At 43.4% G+C, this 21115-nt stretch overlaps 1 protein-coding gene across 7 annotated transcripts in view; it reads right to left on the bottom strand.

The window, feature by feature from the left end:
- The window catches only part of TLL1 (tolloid like 1), a 209497-nt gene that overhangs the window by 42892 nt on the left and 145490 nt on the right, over positions 1 to 21115 (bottom strand). For all 7 annotated transcript variants that reach the window (XR_008308344.1, XR_008308345.1, XM_053254842.1 and 4 more), the window contains 3 exons: positions 20883 to 20988; positions 14759 to 14883; positions 1466 to 1581 (listed from right to left, as the gene is read on the bottom strand). Coding sequence is in view for 5 of the 7 variants with exons in the window: in XM_053254842.1 (XP_053110817.1) it covers positions 1466 to 1581; positions 14759 to 14883; positions 20883 to 20988 (347 nt within the window). In the remaining 2 variants the exon portion in view is untranslated. The remainder of the gene's footprint in view (positions 1 to 1465; positions 1582 to 14758; positions 14884 to 20882; positions 20989 to 21115) is intronic.

The raw sequence follows: 21115 nt of genomic DNA, 5'->3' as shown, positions 1-21115 counted from the left end.
CATTACTTGTGGCCTTGAGTAAACATAAATTTATTTTAACTTCTATTTTGCAACTCAGCAGACAGAAAAGAAGAACTGGAGACAAGATAGATCAACAGTTCAAGAGGACAGGATGGCTGCAAGTCTCCAGAGATAAACAATCAATGAATATTTGTCAGCACAATTGAGAAATTTAATGGCTATGTAAGCAAATTCAACAGTGGCAGTGCTGTCTCATGCAGAATAATGAATCACACATTTTCACTGCTGGAACAGGAAAGCCCACAATACATTATGGAAAGGGATAAGCCCATGTAATATGCACACATTGTAACAAAATGGTATAACCACAATAGAAACATTTATAAAGTGCTATTTTTATATATTGTAAGTTTAAAAAGCTGTCATTTTAAAGTGACTATACATATAAAATGGAGTTAATGGAAAGCAGTATGATAAATATACAGAATGAGGTTGTGCATAAGACCTCCGGCAGCCACCGCTAAAGGCTGCAGGGAAGGCAGGAGTTTCCCGGACAGATGAGCAGTGGCTGTCCTCCCTGTCACACGCACTGCAAGAGTAAGAGTTGGAAGTGGGAGGACTTCCCCTTCCTGCATCTCGGAGTGCCGTGTGGCATGTGTGCAGAGGCTGTTCTCAGGGCAGCCCCCGTGCTTGGCACAGCCACTCCTTCCCCTGCCCAGCTAGCTGCCGGAGGGAAGCCTTTTAAGCCAGCATGTTAACCAATGTTAACAGTGGTGTTAACCTTTTAACCTGTGGTCCGTTTAACCTCAGCTGAATGCTGGATTAAAAAGTAGGGCTAGCACGTCCTGGAGCAGCTGGGAGCCCCCCGCAACTGGAGCTCCAGATGACACAAGCTGCTACATTTACTCTGGGTGGCTCGTGTTGTGTCTATGTGATATATATGAGTTAACAATATTTCGCATCTCTGTGAGCCAATGCTCTTGGTACCGATGAAAACATATTTCAATTAAGTTTCTTTTTCATTGTTAAGTAGTGTTAACCATGCCATGCAATCATGCTTTCATGATTTACTTGGATAACATTTTCAATGTCATGCAACATTTCACTTGGCCATCAAGTAGGGGAGCAATGTGTTTAGAGACTTAGTGAACAAAAGAAATATGCCTGTTATTATATCTCCCTCTAAAGTGCCAAAGGTGGCAACAGAGAGACTAATTTTGTGTGGGTTTTAATTGTGAAACCTCAGAAGTCAGGAACTCTTTTCAAATGTGCTACAAAGGCCAAAACCAAAATCAAATGAGTAACTGTACAGTCAAAGGCTTTATCCCATTAACCTATTCCTAGAGCCACTCACAGCACTCACTCATTGTTTTTAAATGAAAGTGATGCTTTACATTTTTAAAAAAAATCCTTATGAATAGGATAAAAGTGCACAAACAAGAAGATGATGTTTTATTTGTCGGAAGGAGCAAAAACCGATTCATAGGCAATCATAGCAAAGTACCTTCTCTCCAGGTGTAACTGAAATTCTCCATATGCAGTGTGTATATGAAGGGTAGCCATTTGGAAATCCTGGAGAGGAAAAGTTGCCTGTAGACTCTTGTAGTGTTTCACCACAAGCTGAAATAAATGAGATATTATATAAACTGAGAGCTGCTTGATGAAGTGCAAAGTAATAATGCTTCTTCTTTACTCTGATTAATTAGCAGCAAGGGGAGAATTAATCTGGTCAAAAATATACTTTTTGTAAAGCAATCATTTCAAAACAGTCTGCCTTGAACTTCTGGCTCTGCCAAAAAAAGAAGAGGAAAATTATTTCCATATAAGTTTCCTTTACTGAAATAAAATATAAAAAATACAGGAGTTCTTAAAATGTCACTAATGGCAATTAGACATGAAAATTCCATGGATAACCTCATTTTCCTGCAGAAATAATATAAAGAACAAGTTGTTCTAGTAAGAACTAATCTGCCTACTTTCCTTTCACTAGCTCTACAAATGGACTAAATTTGGTTCTTATTGAGTTCCACAAGTTAGATCTCTTGCACCTTAAATGTTTACACATCCGCCATCTTGGATCAGAGTGGATGACATCATCACAAACTACGGCACTGAGGTGAAGTGAAGTAAATATAAAAACTAATGGAATATATTCAGCCTTACTGATATTCTGACACCTTTGCTGCTCTGTTACTCAACTGGACATGTTACCCAGCTATTATCCAATTTGAAATCAATTAATCATAGTTAAATAGACATCTAATTATATTATTAAAGTTATCTGAATCAGATTTTCAAAAAATAATTTTCCTCCTTTGTGTCTCCTTACCACTCCTCCTTCCTTTTCCTTTTGTGCCTATCTGTATAGATTGTTTGTCACTGTTAATCTTACGTCTGTATGGCACCTTTTTTAGGTGACAGAAGTACAGAATGCCATTATTCCTGCCCTCCCCTCCTATGAGTTTCTTAGTGAAAAAATCAAGTTGCTTACCTGATTACCTAGTTCTTGTGTTGGTCCATTGTCCTTCACACTGCGGATGTCTGCGCCTGTGTAGACATGACCCGGGGAACCTTCTAGAGCTGTCAAAGCCTTTTGGTGGTAGCCCCACCCCCTAATGACATAAGCCTTTTCTCAGACATACCTCCCTCAGTCCTTGACTGCCCCGGTCAAAAAATCAGGTAAGTGACGCTTCAGCAGGGAAGAGGGAGGGTCGTGTGAAGGACAATGGACCACTACAAGAAATACTGTTACAGGTAAGCAACCTGACTTTCTTGGTAGTGGTTCTATTGTCTCCAATGGAGATTATCACCTTCTCCCAGGAAGGTGGAAGAAGCAGGCATCTACTGAAGGGTGGTTTCTAGGGTCCCAAACTGTGAATGAGCTCTTGACCTGAGGTCCAGGGCGTAGTGGCAGACAAAGGACAAGGACCCTTTCCAGGTGGCCAATCTGTAGATGGCTTCTAGTTGAATTCCATGGAGATAAGCTGTGGAAGTAGTCACAATCCTCTCTGAGTGTGCTCTGATGGAAGGCGGTGGTGGCTTCGTAGCTAAGGTGTATGCTTGCTTGATCGCCAATGTGATCGAGGCAAACAGCCTCTGAGAGAAAACCTGTTACCCTTTGTTAGGATCAGCATAGCAAATGAATAAAGAGTTCAATTGATGGATTGGGCATTTGCGGTGAAGATAGAAGGACAGGAAATGCTTAAATATTCTAAGAGTGTTCTTTGTCTGAAGTGGGCGAAGGGAAGAACACTTGAAGGCAGATATCCTGAGAAACATGGTACTGAGATACAACCTTGGGTAAAAATTGGATGTCAAGTCTAAGGAGAACTTAATTCTGCAGGAAGGAGATAAATGGAGGATCTGCCCTCAGTGCTCTTAGCTCGGACACACGATGAGCTGATGTGATTGCCAACAGAAAGGCTGTCTTAATGGTTAGGAATTTTAATGAGCAGGTAGTCATAGGTTCAAATGGCTTATGCATGAGGGAAGACAGGACTAACTTCAAATCCTAACGAGGTGCTAGCCTTGGGGCTGGCTGGATGTAACCAAAGTAAACCTTTTATTAAAAAATTCTTAACAGGGTATAGAGAAAAGACATGGACATGTGAAGTGTTGGCTGCAATGGCAGCAAGATTAACCTTCAAGGGAGAAACAGAAAGGTTTATATTTTTCAAATGCAACAGAAAAGAAAGGATAAAATTCAACAAAGCCTCTTTGGGGTTAACACTCTTGGAAGTTGTGAAAATAGTAAAACATTTCCATTTTGCTTTATATGAACATGTTTTTCAAAACCTTTTTTTGAAGGTTTTTCTAGTGGCCAAGTTGACATCTAGGACTGCCTGGTCTTGAATCATCGGTGGGCAATCCTCCATGCCATGAGGTGAAGGCTCCTAATGTCCAGATGTAGGACCAACCTCTGTTCCATGGAGAGTAGATCTGGACGGTCAGGTAGTAGCATGTGCTGTAAGGGACACATCTGGAGGCATGCTAGTTATTGGATGCTGGTGGTGGATGCCATAAAACCCAACATCTTTTGTATGGATTGTGCTGGATGCCTGTTGGAGGCCAAGATCCTGTGGGCCATGGCCCTGATGTCTGCTATATTCTGTAGAGGTGGAGAGGCTAACGTTTCCTGGGAGTCAAGGATTGTGCCCCAAAACCCTACAGTCCTTGTAGGTGTCAATTTTGACTTTTCCCAGTTCACACATAGACCTAGACAGTCTAGGAGGTTTAGCAGAGTTTGAGTATGTTGTTGTAAGTTCTCCTTGGTCTGTGCCACCAAGAGCCAGCCATCCAAAAATGAAAATATGTGATTGGCCTGTTGGCGAAGATGTGCCACAACTATGGACATGTACTTGGTAAAGACTCTTGGCACTGTGGACAGGACAAAGGGCAAAATCTTGTATTGGTAGACTTTCCTTCCAAAGCAAAAAACGAAGGTATTTTCTGTGGCATGGTCGATTGAAACATGAAAGTAGGCATCTTTCATGTCTATTGCAGAGAACCAGTCATTGTGCAAAAGGAGTTGCAGGATCTGGTTGATGGAAACACCTTAAGTAAATGAACTGGTTGAGGCCGCTAAGGTCCATAATGGGTCTCAAGCCACCACTTCTTTTTGGGATCACAAAGAATAAAAACCTGCCATGGTATTGGTGTGCACTGGTTGGATGGATCCCTTCCTGAACAGAGATCTCACTTCCTGTAAAGGGTCAGGTTGGGCTGTATACACCTTGTTCCTGAAAAGGGTGGCAGAGTGTGAAACTCGATTGCATACCCCACATGTACGATAATTAGCACCCACTGGTCAACGGTGATATCTTACCACGTGTTTGCAAATGGGAAGAGTCTGGAATCAGCCAATGTGTCAGGCCCTTTTACTGCAGGAAGGCTTAGACTTCGGGGTGGTCTGTGTAGAAAGAGTGGACGACCTGTGAAAGGAACTGTAGGATGGGTATCTGTTCCTTCGTTGTTCCTGGTAGCAGAAGGGCTGGAAAGTAGATCTTTGGTGTGGCTGTGGGGTCCACTGGTGTTGCTTATTAGACTTTTGTTGGAAGGACTGGATCCCCATAGACATCACAATGGTTTTAAGTTTGTGAATTCTTTCCACGGTGTCATCCATCTCTTTGCCAAACAGGTTGTCCCCATCAAAGGGGAGATCTTCAATATTTAGTTTAGCCTCAGGCCCAAGAGAGGTAGACTTAAGTCAAGCATGTCGGTGTAATGCTATAGCTGCAGCCATGGTTCAAGAAACACAGTCCACTTTATGACCCACTGAATGCAGTTGTTGTTTTGTAGTTTGCAGGCCTCAAAGAGGAAGGTCATAGCTGCCTCCTTCTGGTCTGGCTGAAGTTGCTGAAGAAAAGGCTCTAGTTTTTCCACAATGAAATGCATATAATGGGCCATGTACCCCTGATAATTTGATATGCAAACCTGAAGGCTTGCTGTGCTGTAAATGCACTTCCCAAAAGAATCTAGCTTCTTTCCATCTGGATCAGATGGGGCAGACAACAGCCTTTGCTTTGCGCCATGCTGAGAAGACTACTACGATGGAGTTCGACTGGGGGTGTAAAAATAAGTAAGGCACGTCAGCCTGGTGGGCCCTATACAGGTTTTCCAATTTCTTAGATGTTGGCTGGATGGACGCTGGTTTAGTACAGGCTGCCTTGACCACTTGCATGACAGTAGGAAGAAGTAACAGAGAGATGAAGGCCGTAGCAGAAGGTTTGATCAGGCTAAATACAGGGTCAACTGTCTCATGTTTCAAATGCTGTGTTTCTAGACCCAGAGCTGATGCCATGTGCTGGACCTACTCAGTGTAGGGTCTATAGTAATCCAATGTGGATTGCCCGTATCCCATCAAGAGGATCCTCTGATCCAGGTGAATCTGGTGGCATGTCGGGGTCTTTGTTAGAGAATGAGGCAGCATCTAATTCAGAGTCAGAATCAAGCATTATTTGGCCTGAAGGGGCATCAAGTTTGGCAATCTGAGAAGGCTTAACTAGTTGCTGAGGTGCTGCTTTAAGTTGTTTCTGGTTGTCCTTAGAAACTATGACTTTGGTCTTGTCCTGTTTAGCAGATTCGGGACCTTTGGCCCTTCTACCTAGAAAAGTGGGCCTTGTCTGGGAGCAAGACCAATGCCTCTTAGAGCTGTGCCCAAATCTGTGGCCCCACTCCCTCTCTCCTGGGCTCTAGTAAGAGTGTCTTTGATGGCTCCATTAAAACATATTGAAAATGTGACCTCTGGTGGTCATAGTCAGAATAGTCTGGGGAGTGCCTCTAGTGCCAGTCAGGGGGATAGTACAGTCTCTCCCTGCTTCTGCTCGTGAAGGAATGCTGCCCCACAACACACCTGCCTCAGTCTCTGTACCAATAAGGAGTAGTCAGGGTTAGTACCAGAAGAGACGGACTCGCAATCCCCCTTCAGGGAAGGGGGTTACCCCCTCCTTCAGGATCAAAATCCTCCTCCTCCTCCTCCGTGTCATCAACAGGCAAAGGGAAAGTAGCCACAGATTTCTTCACCGGTGCAGTATGCTTCTTTTTGTGGTACTTTTTCGTGCCTGTATTGTCCGAGGGCCCTAGCCTCTTGTTAGCTTTCGGTACCGAGGTAGAGGGGTTTGGAGCTGGGAGCTCCTGCTTAATCGGCACTGGGTTTGATGGACCTGGCTTGGGTACCGACAGGGCTTTTGGAGCCTCTAGTAAAGTGGATTACTGATCCCTTGAATACTCCACCCTACAGCTTGTATGGCATTGTTGGGAAGACTGAGGAGTGGGAGAAGATTGAAGGGCTGTCATAGCAGTCAAAACCCTCTCCTACAGCAAAGTGTGCAGGTGTGAGGCTTGGTTTCTCCTGGCTTGCCTCATAAATGCCTGGAAGGTCTGGCACTGATCCGTGCAGTGAGCCTTACCAAGACACACAAGGCAGCTGTTGTGGGCATTCGTTGAACAGGAAACAGAGTTTGAAAGGTGGCTTAGCAGCCATAGGCTAACTCAGACCCCTCAGAAAAGGGCGGGGGGGGTCCAACAGAAATAAAGACATAAAAGTAATGAAGGCAGGAGTAACTAGAAGACAGAAAGGAAGAATGAGCTCTGAAAAACAAATGGGGCAAAAGGGAAAAGAGAGAGAAAGAACCATTTCTCCTTAAAAAAAAAAAAAAACAGCTCAGCTCACAGGAAAAAACTGCAGCAGAAGGTCCTCCGATGTCACTCGCACAGCAGTCGGAAAAGGACTGAGGTAGGTACGTCTGAGGGAATGCTTATGTCACTAGGGGGCGGGGCTACCCCAAAAGTCTTTGACAGCTCTAGAAGATTCACCGGGTCATGTCTACATAGGCACAGGCATCCACAGTGTGGAGAACAATAGGACCACTACCAAGAACTGAGATTCTTCTTTGCCAATCAACCCTAATTTGCACACAAATCCTACATGACTGCCAATAATCTTTATGACCTCAACCAACAAGTTGCTTCATCTCCTGATCTGGTAAGTAGGAACTAAAGGGTGGACATATGAAATTACTACCTAACCAAAAGACCTGGCCAAAGACCCTGCCACACAGGGCTAGAGCTGCCAGCAGGAGAACAAGTGTAATCAAAATCCAAATTAATTATAAATTATTTGGAAAATCTTTAGGCAAGAGATAAAGTTTTGTGTCCTTTTAAATGTGATCTAATATTGAGTCAGACAGCAATGGATTTAAACGCTATGGTGAGTACTAAATATATGTCATAATATACAAGCAGTATTTGAGATAAGTAAAAAACAGTAGCCAACATCCAGACTAACAAAGTGTGCATGCAGGTAATGCCATACATGACATGGGGAGGGGGCAATTTTCATCGCTCTCTCCTTCTCTTGAAGACGACTATGACTCCACAAAATAAAACCCAGAGGGCTGTATGACCCTCAGGGACATATATTCCAGACTCACAGTCAACTTCAAGTCACCTCTTTACTGAGCACATGCACAGCATCACTACATGCACATTTCATTGGTCTGGATGTTGGCCAGGATGTTTGGTACAGTATAAGAACTAAATGGCATTCTCTTATATCTGAAAAGAAGAAACCCTGACTTAATATCTTTTCTTTCTTTTCCCCTCCAAGCACATGCCACATGATATTTAATCAAAGATGAGCTACATGTTAAATAATTTATTCAGTATCAGACTTTTCCAGAGTAAATACCATAGCTAATTACCAGTAGTTTATTTTTAACTCTGCAATCATTAGTGACTCCAGTAAACTGCAGAGAGTAGTATCATGGGTTTCCCCAATGCTGATTGCTGTGGATTTAAGGCTGTACTGAAGATTTGCCTGAAGTTTAAAAGACTTTTCAAGAAACAAGCACACAACAAACATAGAAGGATAGTAAACTGAACGGGAAGGGAATTGGGTTTTATGAATTTCTGAAATCCTTAGTAGGGAGTGCCTCTTATGAACGCCAAGGGCCTTAGTAAACTTCTGTGGAAATGCAGCCTCATCTTGGTTTGGTGCTTTTGCCACAGCAATTCCTTCCCACAGTCAGACACAAGTGAACACATTTTAAAAGGCAACTTGCCTCTTCATCAGTGGGAACGGCAACAGTGATAAACAACCAGCGTAATGCTGCACTTGTGCAAACATATTGCTTTAGTGCAAGATCCTTGCACTAGCCAGATGTGCTCTCAGGAGCTTGCACCCCAGATTAGTGCTGCACTAGTCTAGTACAGTCACCTTAAGTGGTGCAGTAGGGAAATGCTTGACTAACAAGCAGAAAGTAGCCGGTTCGAATCCTCGCTGGTACCTTATCAGGCAGCAGGGATATAGGAAGATGCTGAAAGGCATCATCTCATACTGCACGGGAGATGACAATGGCAAACCCCTCCTGTATTCTACCAAAGCCAATCACAGGGCTCTGTGGGCGCAAGGAGTCGAAATCGACTTGACGGCACACTTTACCTTTAGTCTAGTGCAAAACTATAAAGAAGCAACAAGGTGGTATGCTTCCTACTGCAAAAGCTCTGCCTCACCTCATATCTTTTGCAAAGACTTTTGTGAAACTTTTGTGATCATGTGTGCAACTTCAGATATCCCCACATCATCATGCAGGTGCATGGCTTTCTTGCACTAGCGCAACGGTGTTCATTGTAGAAGTGCAGTGTTAGTTTGGATATTGGCCAGTATAATGTTCAAAGTTCCAGCTGCATATGTAATTATCTCCCCCCCACCGCTTGCACACATTTCTGAGTGATTACCACAGTTTTTCGGTCTGAATTGTGAAATAATTAACGGAAACTTCATAAGCATTATATTAATGACAGTGACATCAAGTTTATGATGCTCCAATGTTTCATAGCTCATCTGGCTCATTAAGAACTGGGTATGTTACAATTATATAAATGACACCATATGCCTGCAAGTGTCTAATTGGTTTTAATGGAATTAAATTCAAGTAGATTCGCCCATTACAACTTGGATATTCTGCAAGAGTAGCAGAACTACCATGTTAACATATTAAGGTTGTCACATGAAAACCCTGGGGAGGGTTGACGAGAAGGTAGGCTCCTACCTGCCTCCCCCCCGGACACACACACACACAATCACAGTTTAAAACTCTACTGCTCATGCGCACACAAGTGGTACCATGGTGAGCAACAGAGTCAGGAGCCAGAGAAGGAAGTCCTCTGGCATCCCAAAATGCCCGGCACCAGGAGCAGGGTGCATTGAGGGATTTCCCCACTGCTGGACACTCTTGCCGTCTAGTTCCTCCATGATGCTGAAGGACTTCCTCCTTTGGCTGCTGGCTCTGCCATTCGCCACAGCACCACACATGTGCCACACAAGCTCACACGACGGAGGAGTGGTGTTTAAGGAAACATGCGCTCATGCCTTTCTACCTCTCTTTTAGACTGGGTAAAGAACCTGGGCTACCCTGGTGTAGAGTGCCGGGATCAGGACCAATCCCAGCACTCCACACGACCAGCTCTACCTGGGTAAGGCTGTGCAAGCCCTGGTAGGGCTGGCTATGTGAAGGACCTTATTATAGATTTATAATATTTTCATTCTGATAGTTATATTTTTCATATAGTGATTGTATTGCTACCATTTTGACATTTTCTACACAGAGATCACATGTTTGTAGGGAAAACGTGTACATCACATTCAGATAATTGCATCTGACAATCACAACCAGAGATGAGGCACAAGGATGGCTTCACACACATTCAGTTATTGGCTTAAATTACATTTTTGCGATGCCATCAAGGTCTTGCCCCTCTGGTATTGAAAGATGAGTTCCACTCCTATTGGTGTAAAGGCCTCTACGAAAAATTGGGTAGATATGAACTCCACTGGGATATGATGCTGCTGAAAAGACTATTAAACAACGCATAGCAGATATGGAGAAGCTATTCAATTCAAGACTTATTGCCCCCAGCAGTATTTTAGGTGACTTTTCAAACTACCCCCAGCTAGCTGCATATCTTACAAACCTGACTACTTGAAATCAGAGGAGACCTTTTTCATGGGCACAGTTTAATACCTTGGCCGTCCATAGCTTAGGAAGCCAGATTTAAGAGAACACCCCTCAGAAACCAGTTATGCCCATGTGGTGTGGGTAATATTGAGTCTATTAAACATTTTAAAAATATTGTTTATTTTACAGAGATATTCAGATTGCTATGACTGAACTGCTTATAAAAAAAATATGCCAGGCAGATCAGATGAGTATTATGTTTCTTTCTTGGGGGTGCATGCCAACACCAGCTGTGGTTGGTGTGCACCAAGCACAGCTGGGGCAGCAAGATTTTGTGCTGCAGCATGTAAGCTAAGAGGGGAGTTAGTTGGCAATTAATAATTGAGATTCCTGTATGTATGCTATGAAGTTGTTTTCACTCAGCTCTGTTGTTTCGGTTTTGATTTTTTAACTGCTGGTCGTTGACTGTAATAAAGTTTCATTCATTCATTGACAATCACAAGAGTCTATTCTGTTGCATGTAGATATGTGAGAAAGCTTCCTAATATATGCATATACTAGCTTAACCCGCGCAGAACTTCTGCGCACTAGTACTTGATTTCTCCCCACCCTCACCTGAGCCGCACTCCTGCTCCTCCTCCTCCATCCGGTTGCTTCCATCCCCCTTACCCATCTTGGTCACTCCTCCAGCCCTCTACTCCATCCCCCTCACCCCTCTTGGTCACGGCTGCAGCATTGCTGGTGCCTACTAGCCATGATGCAGCCCCCTATCCTCAGAGACCTCCCCACTGTCACCTGAGTCCTGATGCTGCTCCTCCCTGAAAGAGCAGCAGCAGTGGCTGACCGGGCCCTTCCTTACTGCCGCCACCGCCATGGCCACTCGTTCCCCTCAGGCCGCTGACAGTCCCAGGCTCTTCTCTTGCCTGCCTGCCTCCCTCCACCAATGGCCTCAGTAGCCTCAAACAGCAGCAGTGGTTGACTAGGCCCTTCATTACTACCAATATGCACCGCCAGGGCTGCTCATTCCCCTCAGGCCGCTGACAGGCTTGGACCCGTCCCTCGCCCTTCCTACCTTCTCTCTTCCCCTCCCTTTTCTCTCTCTATTTCTCTCTCCGCCTCTCACTCTTCCCCTCTGTCATCCTTCCCTTCTCTCTCTCTCTCTCTCTTTTCCTCTCTCTCTCCCTCCCCGAGTTAACAGATCTCGTTCATCTTGTTTTCTCATCTAATTCACACAACAGCAGCCTCCTTCTCCTGAAGGGGCTCTTTCCTCCCTTCACGACCCCTCTCTTTGCAGAACCCTATCTATCTATCTATCTATCTATCTATCTATCTATCTATCTATCTATCTATCTTCCGCTTATACAAATGCAGTGAAATAGATATGATAAGCACGTAGCAGGCCTCAAAGTAGCACTTTTCACCATTTTTTTCTGAGCGCACAAAACAATAGCAAACTAGCTGTGTTTCAAGTAGCCCTCATAATTAGGTTCTTAAATTCTCCTCAACCTGCAGTTTGTCACGGAGTAAATGTTCTATACATGTTTAATTGAAGAACTCTCAAAATGCTCTAATACTTATAACAAGATTGTAATCATTTTTCTTTCAAAATTTCATTAAACATTACACATATAACTACAAATTCATTTTAAACTATAAAATAAGTTCCCACACAAAACAAATTAGGAATTATGCATTTTCATATTCCTGTGGATAGTGCCCAGGCTCAAAAAGTCACTGGGAGAAAACCCTGGACCTGAGGAAAACTCACAAAAAGTGACTATTCTTATCTGATGTATAGAGGAGGATACTCTCCAGAAGACTTTGGCTTAACCCCTTACTTCCCATCTCCAACTGAAATGCTTAAGTACACATAACCATATTTCACTTTCAACCCTTGTTACTCTTGCATGTACCTTTCCTCTCTTTGTTGTTCGTCAGTCAAAATTTAGAGCCAGTCAAAATTTAGAGCCAGGTTCAATCTTATTTGCTTACATTCTTCTGTAAAATATCATGTGCATTGATGGGGCTATAGTAATAATAATAATAGTAGTAACAACAAAACCTATTAAGTGGCATTCCTAACAGAAGAACCGAGAAGAGGCCAGGCTGTGTATAACTGTTGCTTTGTATTTACAGAAGAAGAGAGTATGAAGTGAGTTTTACAGAAGTGAGTACTGCAGGGGCGTAACTAGGTTGGAGTGGGCCCTGAGACAAGATTCTTAAATGCCCCCCCATTAAATGTCTTCACAAGGAAGATCGGGTAGGCACTGGGTGCGGGAGAGCCTCTGAGGGCCCCCCCCAAGGGTGGACTCACAACAAAGAGACAAACAACAAATGGAGACAAACAACAAAGAAATAGCGGGTGGTGCCAGAACAAGAAGGAGAATTTTTTTTTTTAATGACTTCACAAGGAAGATCGGGTAGGCGCTGGGTGGGGGAGAGCCTCTGAGGGGCCCCCCCAAGGCGGGGGGCCCCGAGACAACGGTCTCCCCCTGCCTAATTGTAGTTACGCCCCTGGAGTACTGTGTCTTTTAATTTAGCATGTATCTGCATATAACCTGCAATATTTGAGGTGGCAACACATGCCACAAATGGTTCCAGCTCCCATCTTGTAGAGTACACACAGGTTGTTTTTTTAAAGGCACAGAGCCATCTCACATATTAGATAATAGAAGCAGGTATATGCTGCATTGTGAATGTATTCCTACTTCCATTGCAATCTGTGAAGGCTTACATTTCAAGAAAGCTGGATCATTTACAGGAAATGATTATTAGAGTTGTTATATTACTCAAATAATTTATATATACACACACACACACACATACACACACACACACACACATATACATATACAGAGAGAGAGAGAGAGAGAGTCGGTATATTACTCAAATAATTTATCAATAGCCTTTTTTAAAGCTATCTTATAACTTTATTGAAAAAAGTTATTTTCTTACAGTACCTACAAACTCTACCACCTTGCTGATAAAGGCAGGGCATGTAGCCATCTTCCTCATTTGAGCGCTGGCTAGCCCTGACAAAATTCAATTTCATTCTTGCTTTTAACTGAACAATATTTTGGCACATACTAGTTTAAAAATCACATTTCAATAGTTCTCAGTGCAATTAGTAAAAATTCCAATACAAAAGAATCCAGAGATTTATGTCCATAACTGCAGTCCCAACAACTACAATGTTTACATTATTTGAGAATAAGTATATAAAATGGTTTGCTGTTAACAATCTTTTTACTGTATTGCAGCCCATTAACAGTGGGCTTCATTGCAAGAAGAAATGGGAGAAAGAAAGAAGAAGAAATGGGAGAATAAACATAGTGAAAGTTGCTATGTTCACAATTCCTAAGGACTAATGTTCACACTTTTCATGCCAGTAAAAACTAAGTACTGCCTCTATAATATATGTCTCTATTTTCTCTAAGGCCACATACACCCCTGTATAAAACGTGACACAGCTCCTATTTCCTGTATTGCATGGCTAAAAGTTATTTCAGCATGACTTGTGCTATTGGCATGTATATATCACACATATTCATAATAATTTTCAGAAAGTAGGACTAATAAGTGGGCCAGCAATATAGGTGCTCTTGAACAGTAATATATAAGTGAGTTCCAGTAGCATCACACAGGAGATGTTCAGCATTTTACAGATAAAGGCTGCCAGCAGGAAGGGAAAACTATACAAGGGCAAGGGTGGGTGTTATATAAGGGCAAAAACGTGCATAGGACAGCAAGGTAACGTATGGTGTTTCAGGGGCCCAGGAAGTAGTTGGCCTGCAATAGAAAGGCAGCAGCCAAAGAAGCAAGGCTCCAGTTCAGCTCCTCAAAAGACCAAAGCTCAGGGCTCCCTCCAGACGTTATACTTATTGTATAAACAATTCCTGCACCTTCTTCATTGTTTCTAAAACAAAAAGCTGTTTAGGGCAACTGTTTTGCAGGGCAGATGGATTCCAGTGCTGAGGTATGTTAAACAACTCCATCATCTTGCTAAACATAGCTCTGGGTTTAAAATACAATATCTTAAATAAGAACTGACAGAATGAATCATATCTTCCCCACCTCCATCGCCAGCAAGTGAACAGCTACAGTAGACAAGCAAAGAAATGCCATATGGGACAGTAAATTCAGGTTCAGGCAATTGATACCTTAGCACCTAGCATTCCAGAGATCTCACATCTAAAAATATTTATGATCTCATCTTTGAACTGTTGTGTCAACTGCCTGCATGGAAACAGGTTAGAGAACTTATTCAAATTAATCAATTAGTACTTATTAACACTATCATGAAAAATGCTTCATGGTATATATATTTTATGGTGCACTACCTGGACATCTGTACAGCTTTTTTGCTTGTGCAATATCTCCTTTACTTAGTCGTGTGCGCTGACCAATGGCAGGTCGTATACCATTATCATCACGGGAAGGAAGTATGGTATCCAGAAACATACCCCTAAAGAAATTGAGAAAACCCAATCAGTTTTGAAATCAAAGTTACCTTGAATTTACAACATATAGGTGGACCTTGTTATCCACAGACTCCTTATCCACAGTTTCACGTATCCGCAATTGGGTCTTAGAGACCCAGTTTCATTATCACTGGCAGAAAAACAGGTGAAATTCGCCTATCTGCAGTTTTGAGTTGCCAGAACTGACCTGGAAATGACTTCTGATGCCATTTCCAGACACCATTTTCCAGCAGAGCCATTTTGTGGCTCTTAGATTTTTTTTTTTAAGTTAATATTCAACTGTTTGGGGGGTTGTGGCGATAGCATTGCTGGAGAACTGGAGACCTGGAAAATAAGATACTGTCCTTTTCTTGTATTTCTGCTTCCCTTGCTTTTTTGGCCGTTGGGGGTGGGGGTGGGGCTAAGAACCTACTAGGGGTGTGCAATTCGGGAATTCAGTGATCGGGAATCACCCTAACCCTAACCCCTGTTCTGTTTTGTGCCCGAATATGGGCCACCCGAATCACCCTTGATTCGGTTCGGATTTGGATTTAATCCGAATCTGAATCCTAATCGATTCGGGGGGTAAAAAGGGGCCCAGGGGCAAAATTTTGGGGTGGGGTGGTAGTGTCCAATGGGTGGAGTCTACCACCCCAATTTCAGGGGAATTGGGCAAAGGGCTGATTTTTGGGGAATTTTTGATGTTTTAGTGACTTTGGGGCAGTTCGGGGGCATAGCATGGGATCTGGGCAAAAGGAGTGGGTTGGGGTGGTAGTGCCTAATGGGTGCAGGCTACCACCCCAAAAAGCAACCATGAACCGAATCACCCGAATTTTTCAGCCCCGAAATTCGAGTGATCCGGCTCGGGCCCGAAAAATATCGGGGGACATTGGGGGTGATTCGGTTCGGCCCCGAATCACCCGAAATTGCTCGTTTCGGGCACAGATCGTTCTGTGCCCGAAATTTTTTGCACATCCCTAGAACCTACCCCCCCAATTCCCATTGACTCAAGGTTTCGCTATTTGTGATTTCCATATTTGGGACTATAGGCAAGAATGGAACCCCTGCGAATAAGCAGGGCTACCTGTATTACTTTTGTTTTACATGTTCTGCAATCTACAAATTGCATCCAAATTAAGAGTTAAAATAAAAATTATACATGGGAACTAGAAAAATGACATAGTGCAACAAGCAACAATTGTGACCTATTTAAAAATATTGGCCATCTCGTTTTTTTGCTTACAGTACACCACAACAGAAATAATTTCAGATAAGTGAAGAAATATAAACCAAGGGGCTGACATGATGTGCAGAGTTACGTAGGTGTAACACTGCTGTTGGACTGCTGCAAACTTGAAATGCAGCATCGGGGTTGCTCAGAATGGCTGATTACAAAAAGAGCTCCGTGAAAAGGATATGAAGGGGCAAGGGAAAGAAGCCTGGAAAAGCTTACCTCCCCCTCAGACTGTTGGAGATCCAGATCCAGATGACATCAACCTTTTGCACCAGTAACCCTAATGACCACTAGGGGCACTGGGAGTAGAGATAGATTGTTAGGGTCTCCTCTTTCCTGTTTATCTCTGACTCTATGACCCCTCTATGGATAGAATGTACTCAGGAGTCCTGGGAGTGACTTACTTCTTCTTCTTTCCAGAATGCTTCTACAGGTAGCTCTCTCTGTGAGCACCATGCTTCTATAGGTCTGTCTCTGACCACCATGAAGCCAGTGGTTAGATATAGGTCTTTCCTATCACCATGGACTTCTGAATAAAGTAGATTAGTTTAACTTTACATGAATCTCCATGTTTACCATTTACAAACTGTTGCCCCTGAGACTCTGTAAACTTCTGCGGTAATTGGAGTGAGTTAGCTTCTGAAATACTCTGCTATATAAGTCATTATCCTCAACACAGACGATCCACTTCTTGTTGCTGGGTGGTCGGATTGGCTGCCCATACAAATACTGGCTTCTGCCAGTAGCTCGAAGTGTCGGAGTGTCAGGGTGCATCGTGCTGCCCCCAGAACTCCTATAAGGCACCGCGGAAATGAATTATGGGGAACCCCACCACCACCACGAAGCCCCGCAGTTTACGATCAATAAAACAGGGTTAGGAGAACGCTTGCTTTCCTAACCCCATTTAAGAGGGTGGCTCCGGAGGCGGGTTTGCCACCAAGATCGGGCACGATCCTAGTGTTACACACACTCAGGCAAAAATGGGCTAGGATTCCTTTGCCTGGTGTTGTCTGCACGTGTGAATAGCTTCAAGGAGTGCTTCTGAAGGTTTCCCCGCTGTTCTGAATGTGTAAATCTGCAGAAATGCTCCTTGTGTAACCATCCATTCTGAGCAGCTCTGATGCTGTCTTCCAAGTCTGCAGCAGCCCCCAGAACAGTGCTACACCTCTGTAACACTGTAAATTATGTCAGCCAGTATACCTATATTGTATGCTGTGGGACTTAAGCAGAACACTCATAAAGTAGTTGACAACCACATGAGAATAGTTGTGTAAATTGTTGGATCAAATCCCCGTTCCTTAGCAAACTGTCAACAACATTGCATCTCATCTCAAAATTATTTGAATCGAAGTTTCTGGTCTTGTACAATAATATTGATTGTTGTACTTGTTTCACATTAATAGCAAAAGCAACATATTTCTTAGTAAAAGTCTGCCAAATCTCCTCTCCTCTAATCAGTGTATTAAAATCTGCTTCCTTTAATGAATTTCTGTATATTTCTTGTGTGTAATCATTTCCAAAATTATCTGATGTGCGAGAAATAGATTTCTCCTTATTTAACGCATATTGATCAGATGTTTTTCACCATAGCACCTAAACATTTATAAGATGGTGCAGCAAATTTTCGAGAAAGGTTATAGGTCTCTACTAGGAAACCTTTATTTTCATTATCATAATCAATGATAAAAGTGGCAGTCTTTTGAATTCTGATTAATTGCCTATTGTGACATTTTGAATTGAAAAAATCAAAATCAAAAATTTCAAATCATGTTTTGATTTGAAAAACTCCAAGGGAGGCAGAAGAAACAGAGAATATGTTTCTACTAAGAAAAACAATTCAAAATGCAAAGTGATAACTTTCAAAAGAACTGCAGAAAAGAATAAAGTCAGGTTATGTCAATTTTTTTGCCATAAAACATTCTGGAGCTCTTCTCACAATTGGCGGTCTATCGAGAGAGCGAGTTACACTCACCCTCCCCACAGAAGATCCTCTCTCCTTCCCTGGGTGGGCAGATTGCCCATGCAGATGAGCGGTGGCTCCATCTGCAGCTCTGAGGGTCGGGGTGCAAGGAAGTGCCGACGTGCTTCCCCCCCACTCCCAGAACACCAATAATGCACCGTGCAAATGAGAGCTGGTCTTGTGGTAACAAGCATGACTTGTCCTCTTATCTAAGCAGAGTCTGCTCTGGTTGCATATGAGAGACTAGAAGTGTGAGCACTGTAAGATATTCCCCTGAGGGGATGGAGCCGCTCTGGGAAGAGCATCTAGCATCTAGGTATCTAAGAGAGCATCTTCTTCATTATGGGCCCCACTGCCCACTGAGGTCATCTGAGGAGGTCCATCTCCAGTTACTGCCAACTCGTTTGGTGGCTACACAGAGACTGCCTTCTCGGTCGTTGCCCCGAGATTGTGGAATGCGCTCCCTGCTGAGATGCGATCCTCCCCATCTCTGGCAATTTTCAAAAAAATTAGGAAACTGAGAAAGCTTTAGTGAAAAGATGGGTTTTCAGGTGAAACCCATCTTTTCACTAAAGCTTTCTCAGTTTCCTAAATTTTGGGGGTTTTAATATCTGGTTTATTTTAAAATTAAAAACCTGATTCCTGGGTTTTTAATCACTAATTGTTTAATTGTTGTTCTAAAATGTTTTTAAATTGTTAATTGTTATGTTTTTAAATTTGTTTTAGCTCTTTACTGTTTTAGTGGTTTTTTTTAATTGTAAACCACCCTGAGCCATTTTGGAAGGGCGGTATACAAATCAAATAAATAAATAATAAATAAATAAATAGGTTCCAAGTTCTCTCCCTGGCATCTCCAAGATAGGGCTGAGAGAGACACTGGGGCTATTCCCATGTTCAGCAAAAATCGGGCTATCTGCACGGCCCCCGAGCTCCCCAGCCCCCGTCGCTCCGTTACGGAGCTGGCCATCGTGTGGGTGGCCAATTCGGCCGCCCAGGGCTCCCTCCCCACTCGTGTGCGGGAAGAGCGGGCTTAACCCACTCTCCCCGCGCACCCTGCTGAACCAGGTCTCACTGATCGTGAGACCCGGTCCACTGTCTGTAACCTTGGAGAAGCCACTGGCAATCTGTGTAGACAATACTGAGCGAGATGCAACTATGGTCTGACTCAATATATGGCAGATTCCTGTGTTCCTAAGTGCGCTGTGCATTATTGGGATTCTCCACCCCCCACCCCGAATGTGCCAGCTGTGGCTGCAAGCAGCCACACCGACACATGGGCAGAAAAATGAGGTTAAGGGAGCGCTCTCTTCATTCACCTCATTTTGAAGGGAGGCTACTTAGGCGGGTTTGCCACCATGTAGCCGTTGGGATAAGGCCTGATCCTGGTGGTTCACATGCACATGCAAAACAGGGTTGAGATCCTTAGCCTGGTTATGCACGTGTATGTGAATAGCCTCACTGAATGGTTTTTAAATGTTTTATTTTCCATCAGTGGTGGCCCGTGAATGCACCTCGGGGGGGGGGGGGGGGCAGGAGGCACCTTTAAGAGTAAATTAATTTGGTGCTCACCTCTGCCACGGCGGCACCTGAATGCTGTTCGGAGCCGCAACGTGCTAACCAGCAGTCCCTATGGCGGAGAAGCGCCTCGGCCACTCACCTGGCCGCTGGTGGGGGCTAGGCCCGGTGGAAGCCAGGTGAGTGGTGGAGGTGCTTCCCCGCCGTAGGGGCTGCTGGGTAGCACACTGCAGCTCTGAACAGCATTTAGGTGCCACCGCAGCGGAGGTGAGCACTGAATTTTTTTACTCTTAAAGGTGCCTCCCACCGCCCTCCCAGGGCACATTCACGGGCCGCCACTGTTTTCCAACTTTTTAATCTAAAAATAATCAAGCTAGTGTTATTTAAAATTGTTCACAGTAACAAAAAATCTAATATACAACGGCTGGGGAACATTACACATTGTCTCTGTTAGTTGCAGTATTTTTTAATTTCAGTACAGTAGCCTGGAATAATCCACAGAGAGACCTCTGGAGAGGACTACATTTCCTAGCACTTCATGAGCCTTGCCAAATGCCTTCCAACAAACCACTGGGACTTCCTAAAGCTGTGAATTCTTTTAACGGCTTCCTTGGTGCTGCATACAGGGTTGTTCTGCACAGAGGTAAGTGCAGTTGCCCACAGGATCAGGGATGATGTGCGAAAAGCTTCGACTCTTCAAAGCTGAATCTTTGCACAGCATTTGTCTCCTTAAGCTACTTTGTTGTTCCTGCCATAGTCAAAATAGGGTGTCACTTTAAAGATAATAGCTACAGTCTACCAGGTCTGATGAATGCACAGGAAGTTTTCCATCGTAGCCTGTGAGCAGGGAAATCTTGAGTGCAATGGTACAAATTTTGAATGTTCTTCCCTTCACAGAAGAAAATAAGGGGAAATTGCCCATGGTTTAAGATGAATGAATGTATGAAACCAATAATCAGTAAGAGAAAGTGAGGTCATTTACACAATCAAAAACTGTGTTCTACCCGGGTTTGGGGGCTGTGTGTGCTCCCAATTTTCCGTTGTGTGGAAGCAAGGTAGGAGGAAAAGCTTCCCAGGTTTTCTCCTACCTTGCTTCCACACAATCACTTCTACCCAGGTTTTCCTCCTGTGAATGACCTCAGCATTTACAACAGGCATTTTTACAACTGAGGAGTTACATTTTTACAGCTGAGGAGTTGTTCTTCTAGCAACAGGCTACATTAAAACTATATCTATAAAACATTCACAGAGAAGAATGGAATTAAAAGTCAAAAGGTATAACCTGAGACTCCAACCTTGAGAAGGTGTTCCTGGCATAGTGCATAATGCTATCAAAATCATATGGCTCCCCCAGAGAATTCACTTCTCCAGGCTCCATCTTCAAAAAGTTGTACTCCTGACCTGTAATTCATAAGCAAAATCTCATATGAGCCTTTCCTAAAGGGAAGAAACAAAACAAAACAACAGAAGTCCCAGCTCTTCTATTTGTATACAGGTTAAATCTGGCCTGGTGGAAACAGCTTCTAGC

This window comes from Hemicordylus capensis, chromosome 5 (assembly GCF_027244095.1).
Source record: "Hemicordylus capensis ecotype Gifberg chromosome 5, rHemCap1.1.pri, whole genome shotgun sequence".
Lineage (NCBI taxonomy): Eukaryota > Metazoa > Chordata > Lepidosauria > Squamata > Cordylidae > Hemicordylus > Hemicordylus capensis.
Note: the sequence above shows the minus strand (reverse complement) of the source record. Positions and strands in the feature narration are given on the sequence as shown.